Source organism: Ilyonectria robusta, assembly GCF_021365365.1.
Source record: "Ilyonectria robusta strain PMI_751 chromosome Unknown BGZ61scaffold_9, whole genome shotgun sequence".
NCBI lineage: Eukaryota > Fungi > Ascomycota > Sordariomycetes > Hypocreales > Nectriaceae > Ilyonectria > Ilyonectria robusta.
The window spans coordinates 95,431-114,671 of NW_025764443.1; the positions used below are offsets into that span (position 1 = coordinate 95,431).

General features: G+C 55.2%; 9 protein-coding genes across 9 annotated transcripts; 4 read left to right on the top strand and 5 right to left on the bottom strand.

The window, feature by feature from the left end:
* Nucleotides 1–13: 13 nt before the first annotated feature.
* BGZ61DRAFT_351058 (uncharacterized protein) lies at nucleotides 14–1,846 on the bottom strand (the record flags this gene model as incomplete). The annotated part of the gene is made up of 2 exons (XM_046240304.1): nucleotides 14–1,219; nucleotides 1,514–1,846. 2 exons carry the CDS (start codon nucleotides 1,844–1,846, stop codon nucleotides 14–16), a joined length of 1,539 nt encoding a protein of 512 aa, XP_046104520.1.
* Nucleotides 1,847–3,549: 1,703 nt separating this feature from the next.
* On the top strand, nucleotides 3,550–4,854 carry BGZ61DRAFT_477495 (uncharacterized protein; the record flags this gene model as incomplete). Its single annotated transcript, XM_046248902.1, has 3 exons — nucleotides 3,550–3,726; nucleotides 3,768–4,157; nucleotides 4,249–4,854. The coding sequence occupies 3 exons, from the start codon at nucleotides 3,550–3,552 to the stop codon at nucleotides 4,852–4,854; spliced, it is 1,173 nt and encodes a 390-aa protein (XP_046104521.1).
* A 639-nt stretch (nucleotides 4,855–5,493) lies between these two features.
* BGZ61DRAFT_450761 (uncharacterized protein) lies at nucleotides 5,494–7,704 on the bottom strand. The gene is made up of 2 exons (XM_046245759.1): nucleotides 7,349–7,704; nucleotides 5,494–7,292 (listed from the first exon to the last, which is right to left on the bottom strand). The coding sequence occupies exons 1-2, from the start codon at nucleotides 7,655–7,657 to the stop codon at nucleotides 5,583–5,585; spliced, it is 2,019 nt and encodes a 672-aa protein (XP_046104522.1). The 5' UTR covers nucleotides 7,658–7,704; the 3' UTR covers nucleotides 5,494–5,582.
* A 708-nt stretch (nucleotides 7,705–8,412) lies between these two features.
* Nucleotides 8,413–10,362, top strand: BGZ61DRAFT_450763 (uncharacterized protein). Its single transcript, XM_046245760.1, has 2 exons — nucleotides 8,413–9,590; nucleotides 9,649–10,362. The coding sequence occupies exons 1-2, from the start codon at nucleotides 8,610–8,612 to the stop codon at nucleotides 10,060–10,062; spliced, it is 1,395 nt and encodes a 464-aa protein (XP_046104523.1). The 5' UTR covers nucleotides 8,413–8,609; the 3' UTR covers nucleotides 10,063–10,362.
* Nucleotides 10,363–10,944: 582 nt separating this feature from the next.
* Nucleotides 10,945–13,401, top strand: BGZ61DRAFT_493581 (uncharacterized protein; the record flags this gene model as incomplete). The annotated part of the gene is made up of 2 exons (XM_046250666.1): nucleotides 10,945–11,319; nucleotides 11,374–13,401. 2 exons carry the CDS (start codon nucleotides 10,945–10,947, stop codon nucleotides 13,399–13,401), a joined length of 2,403 nt encoding a protein of 800 aa, XP_046104524.1.
* Nucleotides 13,402–14,193: 792 nt separating this feature from the next.
* On the bottom strand, nucleotides 14,194–14,496 carry BGZ61DRAFT_309391 (RlpA-like double-psi beta-barrel-protein domain-containing protein-containing protein; the record flags this gene model as incomplete). The annotated part of the gene is made up of 1 exon (XM_046238790.1): nucleotides 14,194–14,496. A coding segment is annotated over one exon (303 nt), but the record flags the coding sequence as incomplete, so codon positions are not given.
* A 705-nt stretch (nucleotides 14,497–15,201) lies between these two features.
* Nucleotides 15,202–15,870, top strand: BGZ61DRAFT_232426 (uncharacterized protein). The gene has a single exon (XM_046238231.1). It carries the CDS (start codon nucleotides 15,321–15,323, stop codon nucleotides 15,780–15,782), a length of 462 nt encoding a protein of 153 aa, XP_046104526.1. The 5' UTR covers nucleotides 15,202–15,320; the 3' UTR covers nucleotides 15,783–15,870.
* Nucleotides 15,871–16,185: 315 nt separating this feature from the next.
* On the bottom strand, nucleotides 16,186–16,806 carry BGZ61DRAFT_450768 (uncharacterized protein). The gene has a single exon (XM_046245761.1). It carries the CDS (start codon nucleotides 16,446–16,448, stop codon nucleotides 16,281–16,283), a length of 168 nt encoding a protein of 55 aa, XP_046104527.1. The 5' UTR covers nucleotides 16,449–16,806; the 3' UTR covers nucleotides 16,186–16,280.
* Nucleotides 16,807–17,201: 395 nt separating this feature from the next.
* BGZ61DRAFT_232479 (putative methyltransferase-domain-containing protein) lies at nucleotides 17,202–18,471 on the bottom strand. Its single transcript, XM_046238232.1, has 3 exons — nucleotides 18,098–18,471; nucleotides 17,802–17,969; nucleotides 17,202–17,691 (listed from the first exon to the last, which is right to left on the bottom strand). Exons 1-3 carry the CDS (start codon nucleotides 18,337–18,339, stop codon nucleotides 17,319–17,321), a joined length of 783 nt encoding a protein of 260 aa, XP_046104528.1. The 5' UTR covers nucleotides 18,340–18,471; the 3' UTR covers nucleotides 17,202–17,318.
* Nucleotides 18,472–19,241: the final 770 nt, after the last annotated feature.

Sequence of the window (19,241 nt, forward strand, 5' to 3'; positions counted from 1 at the left end):
CAATATTCCAAATTTAGGATCCGAGTCTCAAGATCCATCCGTCATCCAGCCGCCGGTTATCCTCTCCCAAGCCACCCCAGATCAGGATGGCATTCTCCTCAAGGTCGCCCATCACGGCGCTCGAGAGCCAGCCTCTGGGCGCAGGCATCTCGATGTCATTGTCATCATCGTAGGGTGCCAAGTCGACCTTGGTCCACTTGCCCTCGCCGGTCGGGCGGCCGACAGCCTGCCACATGGCGGCAGTGACGCTCGCGGCAGTCATGCCCAGCGGCGGCACCTGGAACATCCAAACATCGTCGCTGAACTTGCCTGCGCCGGCGTGGCCCTCGGAGCTGGGGCTCTGCTCGCCCATGATCAGGACCAGGTACTCGTAGCCACCACCAAGGGTAAGCGCCTCAAGTGATGCGACACTGCGAGGCCCTGGCCACGTCTGCGAAGGCTGAGCAGTAATTTCCGTTGGAGAGGACTCGGTGTTCTTCTCAAAGATGGTTTGCCAGCCACCGCGGGCACGGAGGGCGACTTCGCCCTTGGTACCTTGATCATCAAAGGTCTCTACTTCGAGATGGATGAAGTCGAGTTGCCCGCCAATCTCCACCTTACCGTCGAAGCCACCGAAGCGGAACAATCGACTCTTGCTGATACAAATGGCCGTACCACCTCTGGCAGGTCCTGGAGCGGCGGGGAGCTCGCTCCAGGTGCGCTCCCGAACATTGAAAGCCCAGATATCATTGACTCGATCTCCGCTGGCGACGCATCCGGCGTGGATGAAGACGGTGCCATAGCCATCTGATTCCTCATCCACAGCGTCCTCGGCGAATTTGCCGATAATGGGATCCTGAGGGATGCCCGTCTTGGAGGTGTCACCGAGGGCCCACTGCTGCCAGGTCTCGGGCTTTTTGGGGCGTGCGACGGCGAAGTCTCTCGGGCGGTCGGTGGCCGTGGCGCAGTGATAGCTTCGGGGCGCAGGATGAGGGATAATGGCACCGCCCTTGATGGCGGGGGCAGGGTCGAGATATGACCAGGTATGGGAGCGGGTGTCGAATACCCAGACACGGCCGGCCTCCTCGAGAGGTTTCATATCAGGGCCACCACGGCCGCCGAAGAGGAAGATGCGGCTTCCAATGACAGCGGTGGCGTGACCGACTCGCGGCCCGGGGACATCGCCGAGAACGGGGGGCTCGGGGCCGGCGGGCCCTTTACCCTTGGATTCGCGTTGTGTCTCTTCGGCTGGCGCGGGAGAAGCTAGCGAAACGTTCTCGAGGGCCTTTTCGGTCGTCTCATCGTCGGAATCATCCTCATCCTCGTCCTCCTCGGATTCTTCCTCCTCTTCGGATTCGTCCTCCTCGTCGGAGTCTTCCTCCTCCTCAGATTCCTCATCAGACTCAGGTTTCTCAGCCGCCTTGGGTTTTTCAGTCTCCTTGGGTTTCTCAACCTCCTTAGGTTTCTCAGGCTCCTTGGATTTTTCGAGCTCCTTGGGTTTCTCGAGCTCCTTGGGCGTGGGTACTACGGGCACCTCGGGCTCTGCAGGCGGCAGCTCATCTTGCTTGGCAGCAGCAGCTTTGATCTTGTAGTAGTCGGCACCGGCACTGCTCCAGGGAAGGGTGATGACATGCATGTCATTGTCGACAGGTTCGCGGGGGTTGATTTCGCCGCCAAAAACGTAGGCATTGCCGGAGATGATGTCGAGGGAGTGGGAGGAGCGTGGGAGCGGTGGGATGGAAATGCGCTCCCAAGTGCCGTTGATGCCGGGCTCCTTGCGCGGTCCAGAGGGCATTGAGGGGAGGTTGTCCTGGACATTTTGGAAGAGGTCGGTGGTGCGACGTTTGAGCATTGAGAAGGACTCCATGGTGATGGTTTAGGCGGGGGGGCCTCGCAAGGCCTGGTATGAATGAAGCTTTGGGGGAGAGACAAATTGAGACGTAAAGGGAAGTTGGTCGCAGATGTGGAGGAGGAAAAGGAACAGGCGGATTGAAGGAGAATGAAGAATTGAGGTGCAGGAGAATAAGCACGAGCTGAGGGCTGAAGCTTGTCAGCGGGGAACAAACACGGAGGACGGACTGGGATCAAGGTGAGGGTGTGGAAGAGATGACGTATGTTAGTGGACGGGACTGGGGAGTTGTAGGGGAGTAGGGGACCCAGCAGGGCCTGGTACTTGGTGAAGGACAGGCGACCTCGGGAGATACAGTGGGCTTCAGCGACGGACAGAGGACAAGAGGACAGGAGGGCACAGGCACACGGTAGATGGGCAGCGGGAAGGGAATGGGCGAACTCGAGCTTGTCAGCAGAGGCGCAACTAGGTCGAGGATAATAAGCACGGATGAGGGAGATGGGCGGGAGACGGAAGACGGGTGGATGAGGTGAGGGCAGATGGATCATGGATCATGGATCGCGGAGGGGCATTGGCTTGCCGATGGTTACATACTTTGCCTTTTGCGACTAGCACCTGATACGAAGCTGACCCTACGCCTTACAGAGCGGCCTTTACTATATTCGTAAAAGGCTGAAAGGCCGACGCAAAAGGTCACAGTTGAGCAGGCCTGGAACTCTTCCCCCGCCGAGCGGACAGCGCCTCGAAATGCGGGCCAGGGGACTCATAATGGCGGAGCGAAGGCCAGCTGAGAGAGCTTGAGAGCGAGGAGGGGAAAGCGTCCGTCACCTTTTAGCTAGCGGGGGTGGGTGTGGTGGCTTTTAGCGGTGTTGCAAGGTTCTCGGCGATTGTAGTAGCAGCGCCAGAGTAGATTTAGCTCTTATGGGACTCCGTACTTGGCCGGGGAACTGGCTCTACGAGCTTTGAGTGGTGGTCAGTGAATTGGTGGTGGTGGCGGCGGTTGGTTGTGATACTGGTGGTTGCTTGCGGGCTTCGTTCGTACGACTCGCATCTACGTAGTACTATCCAGTTGGTCTTATGATTAGCCTGGCCGCCCGGTATTCCCGTAGGCTGGAGCCCGGGATGAGGCCATGTTTCAAACAACCACGCGGCTGTGTTTGTGTCCCCGTATCCCGTACACTCGTACCCCGTACACTCGTACCCCCGTACGTACTCCGGATGCGTTGTCAGGTCGTGTGCTCTAAGTACTTGGTCCCGCGGTATTTACAGCGGCCGGGAATAAAGGGCCGCGCTTCGCTCCCTGTATTACACTCGCTCTCGCTCTCGCACCGGCCGGGATAGTGACATGATACAGACCTGGCCTCGCTGTGAATAACTTAAACAGATGCCGGAGGCTCTACAAAGTGCGGAGTACAGCCGCTGCAGATAGCGATCAAATACCTATACCGGTTGGTCTGCCCGCTCGTTGCATCGCATCCGCCCACTGCAGCTAGCTGAGATGCCGCAACCCAATCACCACGGGCTGCGCAACGCCGACCAGGGCCAATCAAGACTGCATCCCGCGGTTGCGGTGGACTGGCGGCTTGAAGCATCATTCCGCCGGCCGCGCGACTCTGGCCGTCAACACGAACCTGGCTCCTCAAACGTCACACGCCCGCGCTGAGCTCAAGCCCTCTAAGACAGATATTCGCAACCCACCGCAGACCCTGTAGCCGGTAGACATGGACCCCGCGGAGAGGGACGGCGGTGCTGACTGCGGGACCGTCTTGGAGCCGGAGGTGGAGCCGAGCATGTCGCTGGAGACTGCTGTGGAGGATCTTGAACCGCTGAGCGTGGTCGACCCGGCAGCCGTTGAGCCTGACGTCAAACATGAGGATGCAGACGAAAACCAGGACGAGGTCAGTTGCTGTGACATGAGACGTGCTACCCCAAGCTCAAGTTGCTGAGTGCCCATGAACAGGACACGCTCAGGCAAGACTCGGACACAGTACAATGGCCTCACATATCAGACCCACAAGACGAGCCATCACTACCCATGCCCCAAGAAGAGCCCGCAGACGAGCAACATGATCCCCAGCAGCGCAGCAAGGGCAAGGAGCCTCAGCGGCTCAACTACACTCCGGAATTGAGCGAGTCAGACGCCGGGTCCTCCCAAACAGCTCCGGCCCCGCCTCCGGCCCCGGACGCCTCGACGGCGGGCCTGATGCACGGCCAGCCGATACCGTGGGAACTCGACCCCGAACGGCCCGCGCAGAAGTTGCCTCTGCGGTTCAAAGACGCCCTGGGACGCACCATGCTCATCCCATGGCGGAGGGCAAAGACGTGGGAGGTAAGACATCATCCTGGATATGCCATGGGGGATGTCGGTTTGCTAAAGCGTGTGTAAACCACAGGGGATGAAGATGACTATCGATTCCCAGTTCATGGGCCTTGAGGGTGAGGGGATGGAGACGATGCTGGGGAATTCAGTAGCCAACGGCCGATACAGCCTCCACGTCTCGCTGCCATTATCACTAGAACCACCGAAACGCAAAAGCCCCGGCAAAAACGGTGGTAACAACAACGGCAATAATAACCGTGGCAGTAACAATCATGACGGCGGTGGGAGCAGCAGCAACAGTAACAGCAACAATAACAACAATAATAATAACAGCAACAACAGCGGCAACGGCAACGGCAATAACGACAACAGCAGCAGCAGCTCTCCCCAGACTGATATCCCGTTTGCGTCACCTATGCGACCCATGGTTTTGCTACCAGAGTTCTGGGACGACTTCATCCAACCCGGCTCGTATGTCAGCATGACCATGTGGCCCCGTCTGCCACGGGCGTCCTACGATATAGGCCCTCCGGCCGGTGTCCCTGGGATGCAACCTCACCATGGGATCGGCGGGTTGAACCCGGGCCTCATGCCCCCTATGGCGCCGCCGCCGCCACAACCACACTTCATCAGGATAGTTGGCGTGCCGGGGAAGTCGAGGCCAAAGACGAGAGCGAGTTCGGGGAGGCCGAAGAAAAGACCGTAAACAAGGGAAGGTAAGATGGATGGAGGAAGATACTTGGGACTCTAAGCTATAAGAGCTGGGTTATGGTGTTTTGTGCTGGCAATCCTCTGAAAGGGCCGTCGGGTTTTGTTTGGGGCATGCACCTTGAGAGGTAGCGATATATTTCAGGTTCACTCCTTGATCATCTATTAGCTACCTCATAGTCGTCTTACCCGATCTCACGGAGTAACGATTGTATGAATGATGAAAATTATCTATCCGTTAAATTTGGCAGAGCACGCCCCGCCTCGCTTGAACCTGGAAACATATTATATGTGGCTAGCCATAGGTCGGTCAACTTTCATACCGCCAGACAACTGCCGCAATTAAGTAGTTTACCAATTACTTTATGCTATAGTCAATTGCCCCTTTCTAAATACTTGGCGTATTCGCAAGATATGACACCCCGTGTAACGGGGACAGCCACCGGAGTTGCGTAGCCGCCCCCAACTTCTCTCGTATTCACTCGCATAGCCCCCAATGTTAGGCAGCGTGGCGATTCTGGTCCTATCCGAGCATCCGGCAAGGCAACCGACAAAAACAAAACAAAAATGCAGTAGGGGCGTAGTGGGAAAGGGGCGGCGCTAGGAAAAGTAGGCGATTGAATGGTTTTCAGTAGAGGGAGCTTTATAGTTGATTTCTGACTGGTTGCCTAGGATTGATGTGACCCTTGAGGGGCTAAGAAATTTAATACATTAAGCAGAGGTTGATTAAGCAGAGGTTTCTTCTACTACCGACCCTTGTTTCCTCCTTGCAATTGACACGCTGCCTCCGCTCTCGACACAGGCTCCAACGACCAAGTCGTCGGGTTTATGACCCTCCACACTCCCAAATCGGACTTTTACATGCCTTATTAGCCTCCCTCTTGTTTCGTCAGGAAGACCGCCGCCACCAGGTGGCAGGCCGAAGTTTGGATTTCCCCTCGTCATTGTTGTAATATTCATGAGCATCTTAGGCACTCTAAGTTTCAAATCCACTGCCATCGTGACCATTGCTGCAGCCCACATCAGGAGTGTGGAGAGAATGAGCGGAACAAGCCAACCAAAGTCGCAGTGTATTTTTGTGACAGGACTGAAAATGGTTGCATTCGATTTCCCGAAATACATAAGATCCACAGATCCAGCAGCTACGGATGCTCGTAGCGCCTTGTAGTCCGATGGATGACCGAGGTATACAGCGTTCGACGCTGCCATTGCCAGCCAGAAAGTGTTCATCATCTGACCTAGGCGGAGAGAGAAGACTGATGGGTCCACCGTAAAAATTCCTCTCTGGTTATATAGTGCTGTGGAGTTGAGCGCGGTTTCTGGGTCATACAGATATCCTTGTAGGATAGACTGATCGAACGACCTGCTGCTTTTCATCTTGGAAACCCAATTCAGTAGGGTTGCAAAATAATCGAATGTGTGAGGCGATCTGTCGCAATAATTATCGAAGACGGTACGATTTGGACTTGGGTTTGTGGCCAAAAGAGACGGACGCATCGCGGTTGAAACGCAATCCCACCCAACGCATTCGACTTGAAGTTCAACGTATGACGTGTTGAGAGAACAGCTTGCGTATGACCCATCAGACGCACCACCCCAGTCAAGGTAGAGCATTTCTCGAATGCCTGGATTGTTATCACTGCAACGTGGCTCGGAGGCATTTGTCCATCCATTAGGAAAGGGTATGGTAGCGAGATATCCCCAAGACATGATCGTGCTGCACGTCGAGTTGGTGGTTTCCCAGCATTCAACCGAGTCCGCCTCTATTTCCCTCCACTTGGCTGTCACATTCTTGATCGCTTGCAGGTTGACGCAGTCGAAATTTGTGTATGATGTCTCGATGGTGAATGTCGAATTTTTCGTCGAAGGAACGCCAGCTATGGGGATTCCAACAAGACTGGAGTACGCGATAGGATCCGACTCATCTCCAGTCCTATTAATAGAGATCCAATCCTTTGAGGTGCTTCCTTTATAACCGGGGAGCTGTTCGAGGACTGGGACTTTGACATTACCCCACGTGTCTAAGCTGGACAATTTCGTGCTGTTAGGGGCGCTGATGGAAGATATGAACGAGGCGATGACGGGAGCGCTGTAGGATCCGTAACTGCCGGCTTCGAACGTGCTAGGAAATGGCGTACTCAGGTTGAAATACGACACGGTGTTGAAAGAAGCCTCATTGCCGGCGCGGAATGACAACACTCGGAGTGCCGACTGAGCTCCCAGTGGCGAGAGGATCCATGCCACAATAAGAAGTGCTCCGAGAAGACTAAATTCGCCATAATCGAAAATTGTTGTCATGGTGCTAATGACAGTAGTCGATCCGTACAAGAGATCAAGCATGCCGACGCGCTCCCCGTGATGCAACCTCCAATGAGCGAAGGTTTTGATGGCGCGGCCGACGATAAATGCGAACAGAATCGGCACGGCTGTAGGGCTCTGTACACTGTCAAATTTGGCTCAACGATAACCTGTTTATACCGCGGAGGACTCACCACGGTGGAAAACTGGCGAAGGAACGATGCTATGCCTGGCACATCCTTGGTGGCCCGGCCATTGAACGAGAACAAGAAGAAGATATAGACAATAATCACTATAACGAGTAGAATCGAAACTGTGTTTAAGAAGATATCGTAAGGATTCGACAATGGCCCGGTGCGGACTTTTTGTTCAGGCCATTGTAAAAGACTTTGATGAGCGCCATTCGTCTCTGCTGGCAGCGACTTGCTTCTCGTCTTGGGGGCGGCCATGGCTGATATGTACCACAGAACCATGCCATTTTGACACGAGGAGCGAATGGCCATAGTTATAGAGATGCAAGTAATGGCCTGTTCTTGGCCGCATATTTTATCCTGCATGTTGGTTGATGGTTCAACATGCTGTGACATACGGCCGTCTCAAATTAGCAACCGAACCCGCACTGCCAAGCGCAAAGGGCCGGTGGGCGGTTACAGAAGGATTTTTAGTGCACAAGGCCCCTGGAATCATCTGCTCCAGCCCCACTATCTTGGCCAAGTTGGAAAGCTTGAAACGAAGCAAATATGGAAGACCTGGAAGCGCAATCGGTCGGACAAGCTTTCTCCAGGTTTTATCGGCCGCGGGCGGACCCGGTCACCCGTAGTCTGCCGCTTCCTTTGATTAACGCCGAGGGCTATGCCTAAACGACACATCTTTCTCTTTGCGATTAATTGGCGGCAAACTGTCGAACGACTGCGATCCGTGGGGGCTAAGCACTGAACAGGGTTGGGACACCGCAACAACCAAGACGACTCCTTGGCGGCAGAAGGAGACGTTTCACTCTCTGCGCCCGTCCTCACGAGGCTCTTGAAAAAAAAACAAAAAAAAAACAGACGTAATCATCGTGTTCAACACAGAGAATGGAGAAGAAAATGTTGTTCGTCTGTGGAGTAAGCGCACGGCTTCGATTGATTGCCGCAAGGAACTGGTGGATATCTCCAGAGCCCTCGGCGCTTACAGAGTGCAGCAGCCACAGCTGGGATCAGAACCCCTGGTCGTTCGCGAACCACCAGCTGAAAGTCGTCGGTACTCAATCAGGCTGAGCAGATGTCTCATCTTTCAACCCTCGGGCTTCGCCACTCGTAATCACTCGCCTCGTGGTCTCGCTGCGACTGTTCCGCCTTGGAATCTGCCTTGACCATATAATTGCACTCGGCCCACTCTCTCGAACGCTGGTCCTTCTTGTTCCACCCTAACTAGCTCACTCGTGCGCCATCTCTCGATTGCGCTTGCGCCAGCATGGACGAAATATACCAGAAGATTGCAGACTTCAACCCTAGTCGGTTCTCCGACTCCCCCGATGTCCTCAGCTTCGATGTCACTGAGCTATGGCGCAGCGACACTACCGGCGTCGTTAGGGCAGTTGACACCCTCGTCAAGGTCCCCGGTGTGGTTACCTGGCTCGCCGAGGAGACCCGGGACACCAGCATTGGCACCGAGTCGCTCGTATTGCGCCTCGTCTGGACCAATCTTGACTTTGGGAAGAAGACCATAGGTCTACCTAAGCATGCTCTAGAAGCCATCCTGGCCAAGTTCGGCCTTGAGCTCGCCCACGGCTACTTCTTGAGCTGCATCACAGGCATTAATGCCTTCCCCAAGACTGTCGAGCCAAACGTCGAGAAACAAGCGCATGCGTTCTGTTACGCGCCCAAGATCGCCTCTATCTGGTCGCATGCCAAATTTAAGGACCCTTCCTCTCCCCGTCAGTCTGCGACGTGTGGCATTGTCTTGGCCGGGGACAAGCAAAAAGCTGTCCTGAAGAAGCTACTACATAGCAAGTGGCAACCGAATCTCTCGGTTCATGCCATGTTCCCTGCCTTTTTGTACACTTTCATGCTGAGCGCTGAAATTGAGATGACTCTGGCCGGCATGAAATCTCGGATCCAGGAGGTCGAGACACGCACGGGATACTCGAGTTTTGAGACGAAGCGGAAAGGTGCTGCGTCAGGCCTTTTGGGCGAGCTGTCAGCGGAGATGAGTGGCTTCGCAGCCAGGCTCGCCAGTGCTGAGAGGAAGAGTATGACGCTCGAGAAGCTGATGGCATTTATCCTGAACCAGTTAGGGACATCTGGGCAGGCAGCAACACCAGCGACCCCGGACCCAGCTCCTGATGGTGACAGCCTCATAAGGAACCATACTTCTGTGCTTCAACAACGCCTCACTATGCAGGTCTTGGACAAGACCTATACGCTGAAGCGGGTGCAGATTCAGATCGAAGCTGTAAGTCAACCCTGATGAGTGGTCGTCCTCAAATCTATACACTGACAAACTGCCCTAGCTTGTCAATCTTATCGGCCAGCACGACAGTATCAACAACACTGATATTGCACTGTCTAGCCACCGAGACGCCTCATCAATGAAGACTCTGGCAGTCGTCACCATGTTTTTCCTGCCAGGAAGCTTCATCTCGGCGCTCTTCTCGACGCCATGCTTTGACTGGGCCAAGGTCAACACGGACGATGACTCCATTGGCGTGCCCTCGACGCCACAGTTCAACCTATATTGGGCCATTACGATCCCCATGACTCTCCTGACATTTCTGCTGTACTTTGCATGGCTGCAATTCCAGGCCTACCAGCGGAGGAAAATGCACGCACATCCGGGAAAGGACCAGCCTGGTGCTGATATTATAAACGAGCAGGAGGTGGTAGAGGCAAAGTTGGTCGCCAAAAGGAGGTTTACCATGTTTTGATAGCATAGTGATGTTGCCGGTTTGCCTTGATTCCCTTGGAACGGGATAGAGCACTATATAAAATGATACTCTGTATTATGGTAGAAATGGGTCGGGTTACTGGGTGGTCTTTGGAGCTTGTTAATAGGTATGCGACGGATGGATGGATTATGACCTTTACTCACTGAGAGCTTGGAATAATGATGCTGCATGGGCGTAAGGAACTGATGTAGGAGACCGATATACCACGGAAAATTCAACTTGGGTCAGCATTAAACACAGGCATTTAAGCGGTAATGATATTTGTGGTTGTTTTCAATCGTGGGTTTAAGGTTCTCGACCCTCATCCGGCCTGTCGCCAGTGTTTAGATCATCACCATCACACCATTACGTGGATACTGATCAAAGTGCCTCCAACCAAGCGGGGTGTAGTTCGATGAAACAACGATTGTTTCTAAATTTCGATCCAATTCGATTGGATCTTCCGTCTGAAGCCAGGATTTCCAGGCCAAGAATCAGCCCCTCCCACCCACTGAGTAGCTCCCCATATGACGCAATAACTCATTAGACGCCGTCCACTCGGGCACGCGCATCGTCGCCTCCGGGCCTCTTCCTCCGACCACAAACCCGCCCTTGGCTGGCGTTGTTGCTTCTTTTCACTGTGTCGATCTAGCCCTGCCTTCATTTCTTTTGTGACCGTTGTCGTTGTTGTCGTTATCTATTGGCCGTGCTACGACAGGACCATTTAAGGCCCCGAGGCTCCAAGGCTCCAAGGCCCAAAGGGACGCTGGCCGCCGCCTTTTCAACCCCAGTCCATCGGCGTCTTTCCACTTCGATTGAACCACGATACCCTCCCTCTGCCAATACAACGTCCGAGTGGAGGGGCGACAAGCTGCCAGCGCCATGGCCGCTCGATTGACATCGAAATCGGCACCATCGCCAGCTTCGTCTGGCGCCATCGTCCCTGCGCAGCTCGGCTTCCTCGCTATCTTCAACCCCTCACTCGGCAACACGGACGAGACCATCGACGACCAGATTGTCTACTACGCCTCCGTTAGCACTCAGTCCTCTTCCCACAGGCGCCGACGCACTCGAGGACTGCCGACCCAACACATATCCCCCGAAGAACGTAATGAACGCCTGCGTCAGATCGGCCTTGCCCAGGGCATGGCCAGCTTCAGTAGAGGCTTCGCGGGTGGCGCGAATCTGGATACCATCGACACCGAGAAGGCCAGGGTAGTTCTCCACGAGCTGGAGCCTGGATGGTGGATATTGGCTGTGAGCCCAAGCTGACTCCAATACCCGAACCTGATAGCTGACCGCAGGCTCTAGAGCATCGACCTAACGAAAGTGCCCCTCCCTCCTAGACTTCCTACCAAGAACAGCGAGTTGGCCGAGGACCGATATGAATATTCAAGTCGCGAGATGAAGCCGTCAAACCTCCTTATGAGAGATCTTTTACGAGCCCACAGTACTTTCCTTATGCACCACGATTCGTCCTTGAGTGCCTTGTTTGTCCGAACCAAGCGCACCAAGTTCGTCGCAGTTCTGAGCCGCTACTGGGACTTGTTTCTCTCGACATGGAACGTCATGCTACATGGGAACCCGGCACGAGACGTCTTTGGGGGTATAAATATTGCAGCATCAGGCGAGCTTGGCGTTGGTGTCGGCGAGGAAGATCGGGGAAGTGGCGAGAGAGAGGTCTTAGAGGGGCTGGTCGGCAGAATAGAGGGTCTCGTTGACTTGGTCGTATCAAAGTTTGGCGACGATGACCCCGAGGCATCATCCGAATCGAAGAACGGCGAATCGAAGCCGTGGTTAGGGACCGGCCAAGAACCCGGGTCGGAAGATGGAGCTATATTTCTGGGAACAGGCGCTCTCTCCAGGAAGTCTCTGAGGGATGTGACGCACTGGATGGAGGATCTCTATACCTGGGGGGAACAGGCTTACGGCGTCATTGAGAGCCCGACATCCGTTCGTCGGGCTAAAAAGAGACGAGCAAGCAAAGCAACGATCCAAAAGCCTGCCAAAGATTCCATCCCACCACCTGTTATTGTTGAGCCAAGAAAGCCCGCAACAGACGAGGTGCAACAGTCCGACCCGCAAAAGTCCGATCCTGATGCCCTAGCTGTGGACAAGCCACAAGCCCGAGAAGGGGAAGATGGGAAACTAGACAAGATGGTCAGTTACCTGAAGTTAGGCTACGGAACATACTGGTCTCTGCCTGGTGGCTCAGATTCCTCCAAGGGATCACCAGGCCCTGAGACGCCGGAATCTAGCAAGCATGTTGGCGATTCCCCTACGCATACCCGGTCGTCACTGGCTGGTCGCTCGCCGTCTTATGACGCCGCGGGCCAGTACCTCATCGGTCTTAAGGGAGACATTGAGGAGGACTACAAAAGCGACGGGGACACAAGTCGACACAGCTCTGACGGCTCGGACCTAGAGCATAACTCGCGCACCGTCCTACGAACTGTCCATATCGAACTTGAGAGTGAGGCAGCAGACAGACCAGAAGCCACCATCATCCGCGACTTTGAGCATCCGGCCAGCCCTCTCACACAGTCACAGGTCGTTGGCAACATGCTCCCCGGCTATGACTCTCACGACCTCAACAAAGCTATCAAGTTGCGCGTCGTCGTTTACGTCAACCGTCCGTTTGTCTTCGTCTTTCTCTTCCACCTGCGCACCGACTCACTGGCCTGGGACTCACTCTATCGCTCGTTGCATCACCAACTCGCCCCCCTCCGGAAGCCCCTCATATCCTCCACGCGATACCGCCCTGAACGGCCAGGAGCCGACGTGGCGGGTACTGGCAATAATAGCATATATGACCTCATCTGGGACCCGGACGCCCTCACCGTCCACTCTTCCATCCCCAACATCCCCGATCACTACATGACTCCAGAGCTCTGGTCCCGCTCTGACGCTTTAAACACTCACACACACCTCCTGAACATCCACGCGGCCTCCCGCTCTCGCACGACAGCCCTTGAACGCACACAGAAAACCAACCGCGGCTGGTGGATCGTCTGGACACGCCTCCTCGATCGCCACGACGAAGCTATTAGCACCTCGAACACAAACACCAATAACCTCTCTACTATCCACGAGGCAGGTTCTGACACGAGCTCCGTGGGAGACCCCGACCCGGATGACACCCCGCCCCCGGACAACCGATCCCTCACCCCCGTCATCGCCAAGGAAATCTTCCTCATCCGTCGCGCAAGCGACCATGTCGGCTTCCGCAGCGCATATGCCGACTCATCCACCGGCGGTGGTGACGGTGCTAGTCGCCTGGCACAGGGCATTGGCGTTGACACCCGTCGCTACGTCGATGAGCTCTTGAGCTTGCTGTAGCGATTAATTGTGCTCTGTAGTTCCACGCCCATCATGGGAGTAGTTAGGTTGACTCCAGGTGCCATAGGCTGGGGCTGATTTATGTTTGCATGGACGAATGTACATTCATATCCACCTGCGCATCTCAGGCTGAAAGACTACAGAGACGGGGGAAATGACGTTAAAGCGCTTCAAGCTCAGCATTTTCAGCTGGGGTGCTTCTAGATTGACATGGGGCTTGGCTTGGCTAATTCGGAGTCGTATTTAGGCCGCTTCGTCATTTAGTCTAGTCGCGGGGCAATTATAATCAGCCCGCTAGTTAATTTCAAACGGGCAGGACACCATTTTCACATTTTACTTGGAATGACGCCATGAGGGGGCTTGGTTAAGAAGCTGCAGCAAGACACTATTCTATTCCGTAGGCGCAAATGTCTCTGAACAGGTCTTAAGGTTATGTACATAGTGAAGTGAAGTAATGTGAAACGAGCCAAAAATGTCTATCAGCCGGGGGAATCCAAAACACCCGTATCCAAAATGAAGGCATGGGCGATTTCCGCGATCCCAAGGCCATTCTCTGCGTTCTCTACTCCCAGCGCCTCCGAGGGGGTATGCAGCATCCTGAATCATAAAAATAAAAGTCATATCCAAAAGAAGTCGTTTTGTTGCATCGATTTCCAAGAGACCCAAAGAAATGATCGTCGTACGGGATCCGATACATATGTTGCCTCGACATTCATCTGTCGTCTTCTTCTCTCCAGAGCTATGACAATTCGAACTCCATCAATGTCGTGGACGAGTATTCTAGTTGAACGACCATTCGACAGGGCCACGGCCCTTACCAAGGCCACCCCAGAGCTCCGCGAACAGCTTTTCGGTGACATCAATGTTGTCATAATCACATCCCATGCACTTATCACGGACGGTGGCAGTGGCGGTCTTGCCGTTCGCCTTGACGGTGATGGTCTGGCCACACATGGGGTTGCCGTTGGACTGGGTACCCATGACAAGGTGGGAGAGAGCAACGATGTTTTCAGTCAGGTCCTTGCCGGTGTCATCGAAACCACAAGCACCTAGGCCCACGGTGTAGTAAGTGATTTCGCCGGAGTAGGTAGCGCCAGTGCCAGAGCCGCTGCTAGAGTCGCTCTCCTCGGACGCGGAGGAGGTAGCCGCGGCCTTCTCCTCGGCAGTGGTGGGAGCGACGTACTCCTCAGTGGTAGGCGCAACGTAGACCGAGGTGGTGGTTGGCTCAGGCGCAACATACTCCGAGGTGGTGGACTCCGGCACGTAAATAGAGGTGGAAGTCTCCACTGGTGCAACGTAGACGGAGGTGGAGGTGGTCGAGGTGGACAAGGTGGTCGAGGTGGTGGGAGGGACATAGACCGATGTAGTGGTGGGCTCAGGCTCGACGTACTCCGATGTGGTGGTCTGCTTCTGCTTCTTGTGGTTGGGCGAGGCAGAGGTCTCGATGAACTTGGCCTGCTCGGTGGTAGAAGTCTCCTCTTGACCGGGGGTGACCCAGACGGTGGTGGTGCTGTCGATGAGCTTGGTGACGTACTGGGTCTCTGTCACCCACTCAATCTCAGTATACATGGCGCGCTTTTCGTGTTGCTCATGATGGCGGCGGTGTTGGTGGTGGCTTCCATGGGGTTGGGCGACGGCGGCGGCGGCAAAGAAGGCCGAGGCAATGGCAAACGACTTCATTGTGAGTGTTGGTTGGCGCTTGTTTCGAGTTGTTGGTGGTATTGTGGGTATCTTTGTTGGTTCTACAAGTTCAAAAGGAGGGTATGTTGGCAAGGATCTGTTCAACAGCAATGACCTCGCAATGTAATGGATGTATAAGAAAAGGAATGGACGATGCCGTCACGAATCTTGAGAGAGTGTGTGGGTTTGAAAGAGAGAGGAGTCCGGCTCGGGAGGGATGGAATGATGGTTGAACTTGTATGGCTCTGGGGAGGAAACGAAACAAGCGAGACGGGGGGCAGCTAGAGGGAGGAAGCGAGTCTTCTAATACGCCTCGCCGCAACCTTACGTATTGCCCTCCTGCTAGCCCTCAAAGTCGTCGTGTGGCCAGGGAGCCAGCGGGGCCAGGGCTTGGCCAGCTTTGTGCGTCGTCCGCTGGCGATCCCGTTGGCGTGAGGGATGCGCGATGTACAAAGTGCTCCATAAACAGATTCTCCTCCCCAATCCCGGCACCTTCATCCCGGCCCCTGACAGGTACGTACTGGGTAAGACGGGGCTGCGCGTGGTTTTTCAGCCAGCTAGGGTGCCCAGCCCGATATTTTCATTTAGGCCGTCCGAGGTTGGAGCGTGGAAAGCGGAGGGGACAGCAACCCGTAGCACGGGTGTGGCAATATTCCATGGCTATTCGTCCAAGCCCTTCATCAGGCTCCATACACCATTAGGATCTACCGTGCACTTAAGCCAAGCAGACAAATGGGTGTCTAGCGGAAGGGGGCGGCTGGGGGACCATGGCGACAGAGGTGTGAGTCCAGGGGCTCTAGTCTCATCCACCAGGACTTCCTGCTGAACGTGCTGCTGGAGTACTCCGACTTGCTGGTCTCAGCTTCGGTCGTTTCGTCATGAAGCAGCAGCGCGTGGCCAAAGAGTTTGTCTGCGAGCCATCGAGCGAACCAGAGGTGCCTCTTCAGGGGTAAACCTCCTGATGACTGTTTTCTCCTCGTCCCAAGCGCGTCCGCGAAGCACAGGAAAAGCCAGTGACATCCACGGAGGCAGCCCAAGTGGTCCGACCAAAGCCATCTTTTCTCATCTCATCTGGTCGTGATTGGACGCACTGCAAGGAACGGCCTTGTCACCAGCTCTGACTTTGTGCTCTCGGCCATGCAAGGTACCGGATGGCGGTCCGCCAGGGGGCGACCAATCGGTGGCCTCACGTCCCTGGGTCATCGCGGGATTTCTGAGGTACTTGGGGCCAATGGGAAGCAAGATGCCGACCCTGCAGGCTGGTTGTCGGGTGGCGGGTGGTGAGCTGGTAAACTCCGCCGTGGATGAGTGGAGAGTGGACAGTCGCACAAGCCTGTGAAACGGAGCCTGGCCACTAGCTGCTCCATTCACCGTTCGCCATTTACTGCCATGCCACGGTGCCACCTCACAGGCCCTACAGCTAGCGTTGGATGGCTTGCAGTGGCCTGTACCAGGACTGAGAAGAAAAAGTCTTCTTTTCTCGTTGGGCTTCTAGCCCTCTGAGTCGCGGTGTGTGAGCCGTCACCAACGCGTAAGCCGTGTCAGAGATGCAGGACCGGCGTCTTGGCCTGGTGGTTCAGGCATCCTCACTCTCGAGCCTTCCATCGGCATGCATTGCTACGCAAGTGCAGGGTGCAGATCCCCCCAGCCCTCCCGTCTCCTCCCGTCCATTCCAGCGCTCTCTGAGGTGACGGCCCCCCTGCCAACGGGCCCCGGGAGAGTGAGCGAGATGGAGAGCATCCCTATTCTTATTACTCCGTATAGCATGTGAGCTCGGGGAATACGGGGTTCGCCTGGTTGCACAGCCTCTCCCCTTTAGATCTTCAGGCCTCCCCCTGTCAATTGCCAAGCGGGGAGACTGAGAATAGTAAACTGTGATGAAGTACCTCGATGGCGGCGGGCGAGACGGGCAAGGGCTGCGGTGAAGGCTGGCTCCCTCAGCTGCTGACCGAACAGGTCGCTTTCGCCTGCATATCCAGCTCCTCTTCCGGCGCCACCGGCCATGTGGATTATCCCGACTGACACTCCGTGGTAGCCTTCGTTGGTCGGGTATGTGCGGCCGGATGGATCGATCGGGGATCAATATGGCAGACGGGGGGGAGGGGAACCACGTTGCATCCTCCTGTTGGTTCATCTAGCATCCAGCGCCTGCCGGGACTTATGTTGTTGGGAGAAAGTGCAGATGTATGAGTAGTGCATCTCCAAGGTAGTAATTCAGACGGTGGGGTAAGATGGCGTTAAGACGAAACACTCTGTATTCTACTTTCGCCATTTATCGCCAATCGGGTGGCACCATTTATGTCGTCAGACTTCTGTTGACCTGTGCGGCTGGCGAAGGAGAAGAGGAAGAGGCCCTGGCGCTGGAACACCGGCCGGTCCTCATCGAATATTTCTTCCACAAGAAACGCCTTCTTAGCCATCCTGACAAAGTGCATGTCTGCCCGTCTCCTCTTCTTGAAACAAAAGAACACAGTCGCTGCCGGGTTAAGTTCCAGTAGCGTCTTGAGCGTTGCCATCAACAGCGGGAATGCCGGCTCAAAGTAAACGCACTCTCCTGCCAGAATGACATCGGGCTTCTGCTCCAACACGGCTGTTGGCAATGACTCGCCCCTAGAAAATGGATAGGGCAATATTAGTCAACCAGTGTCGGTTCCCGAACACGTCAACAAGGCGTCATGCGCTGGGTGCGGAGTTGGGATTACATGGGGGTGCGAACGTACCAATTCAGTACCATGGCATGGGCCTTGGCTTCGAGACCATTCAACTTGATGTTGTGCTGCATTAACTCGAGCATTTCATTTTGATCCGTCACCAACATCGGGCTCTGAAGTTCGCACTCGAGCGCTACGGCAAGCCCTACAAGGCCGCCACCCGCCCCGAGTTCCAGTCTGAGACTCGATGTCAGCAAGTCAGTTTCGGATCCGCTTCCCACTTATTTTGTCGGCCAAAAAAAATTGCCATGCACGAACCAAACCAAGGGCTATGTTTTTAAGTGCAAGGGGGGGTTGAAACTAACATTCGCGCACTCTTGAGACGATCTCGATGGTACCGTAGCATGTGCTTGGCGAGAAGCATGCCGGCTGGCCATGTCTGTCCACCACAACCCGACCTCACATCCTCGAGTAGCTGAAGCGGCTGTGATAGGGCGCCATCGAAGTCGACGTGCGCCACGCCGATGGACTTGAAGGTGGGCAGAGGGGTAAGATCCTCGCTGACGGTGACTGGGTCCAACAGAGGCGACAGAGGCGGGCTGCTCATTGTTGGCAAGTGTCACAGGAGTGGTCTCTGGTGGGGTTGGGCGGTAATGGACTGGCTGCCGATGGCGGAAGCGAAGACGGAGAGACTGGTCCGTACGGGCGAGTAGTAATGTCGAGGGCGAGTGACAAGGGTGAGTACTGAGGATGAGTGCTGAGGGTGAGTGTCTAGGGAACAGGAAAGTGGGCAGGGAGACTGCGGTGACGCGAGGTATGGAAGAACGAAGGGTTCTGGTAAACGCAGTTTGTGGATGAAGTTGCGGAAGGGATGGCTTCGCTCCTTCCCGCTATCGCTCCCGTCTCGACATTCAGAACACGGCCAACCAGGGAAGGTTCAGGCATCGCTGAACGAACTGCCTGCCTCACTAGTCAGGCGTCGTCACTATCGCCTCATCCTGATCGGCTTCTTGTTACACTCGTGCTACTTGTGCTACTCGTGCTGCTGAATACTCCTCTTTCCTCTGCTGCGGATGCGATCCAGACTCTAATAGACCGCGTTTTTAGGGTCTTCGCCCTTTATGTCCTCTTTAGCTTCAAAGGTGCGAACCCTCCATTGGTCGGCTCCCCCTAAGAAAGTAATGGCGAGGACGTAAAAAACCAGGTCGCACCGTGGCGATAAGGGTTATGGCCGCACTCGGCCACGGCGGGAGGAGTTTATCAGCCGTGACGATACGGAGTAGGCAGGGCCCAGTTGTGCGGAGGAGCAAAGGCCGGTGGGCCTGAGGAACCACGACTTCCAATATTCAACCCTTGGCCCAGTTGGGAATGGCGCCCGTTTCCCTTCCATCACTACCTACCTACCCAACGACTCCATCAAACCATCGACGACTTCTGCCCTTGACGACACTATTTCACGGATACTGTCAATCCTATCGCTACTGCTCTCCCATATTGCTCCCTCTCATA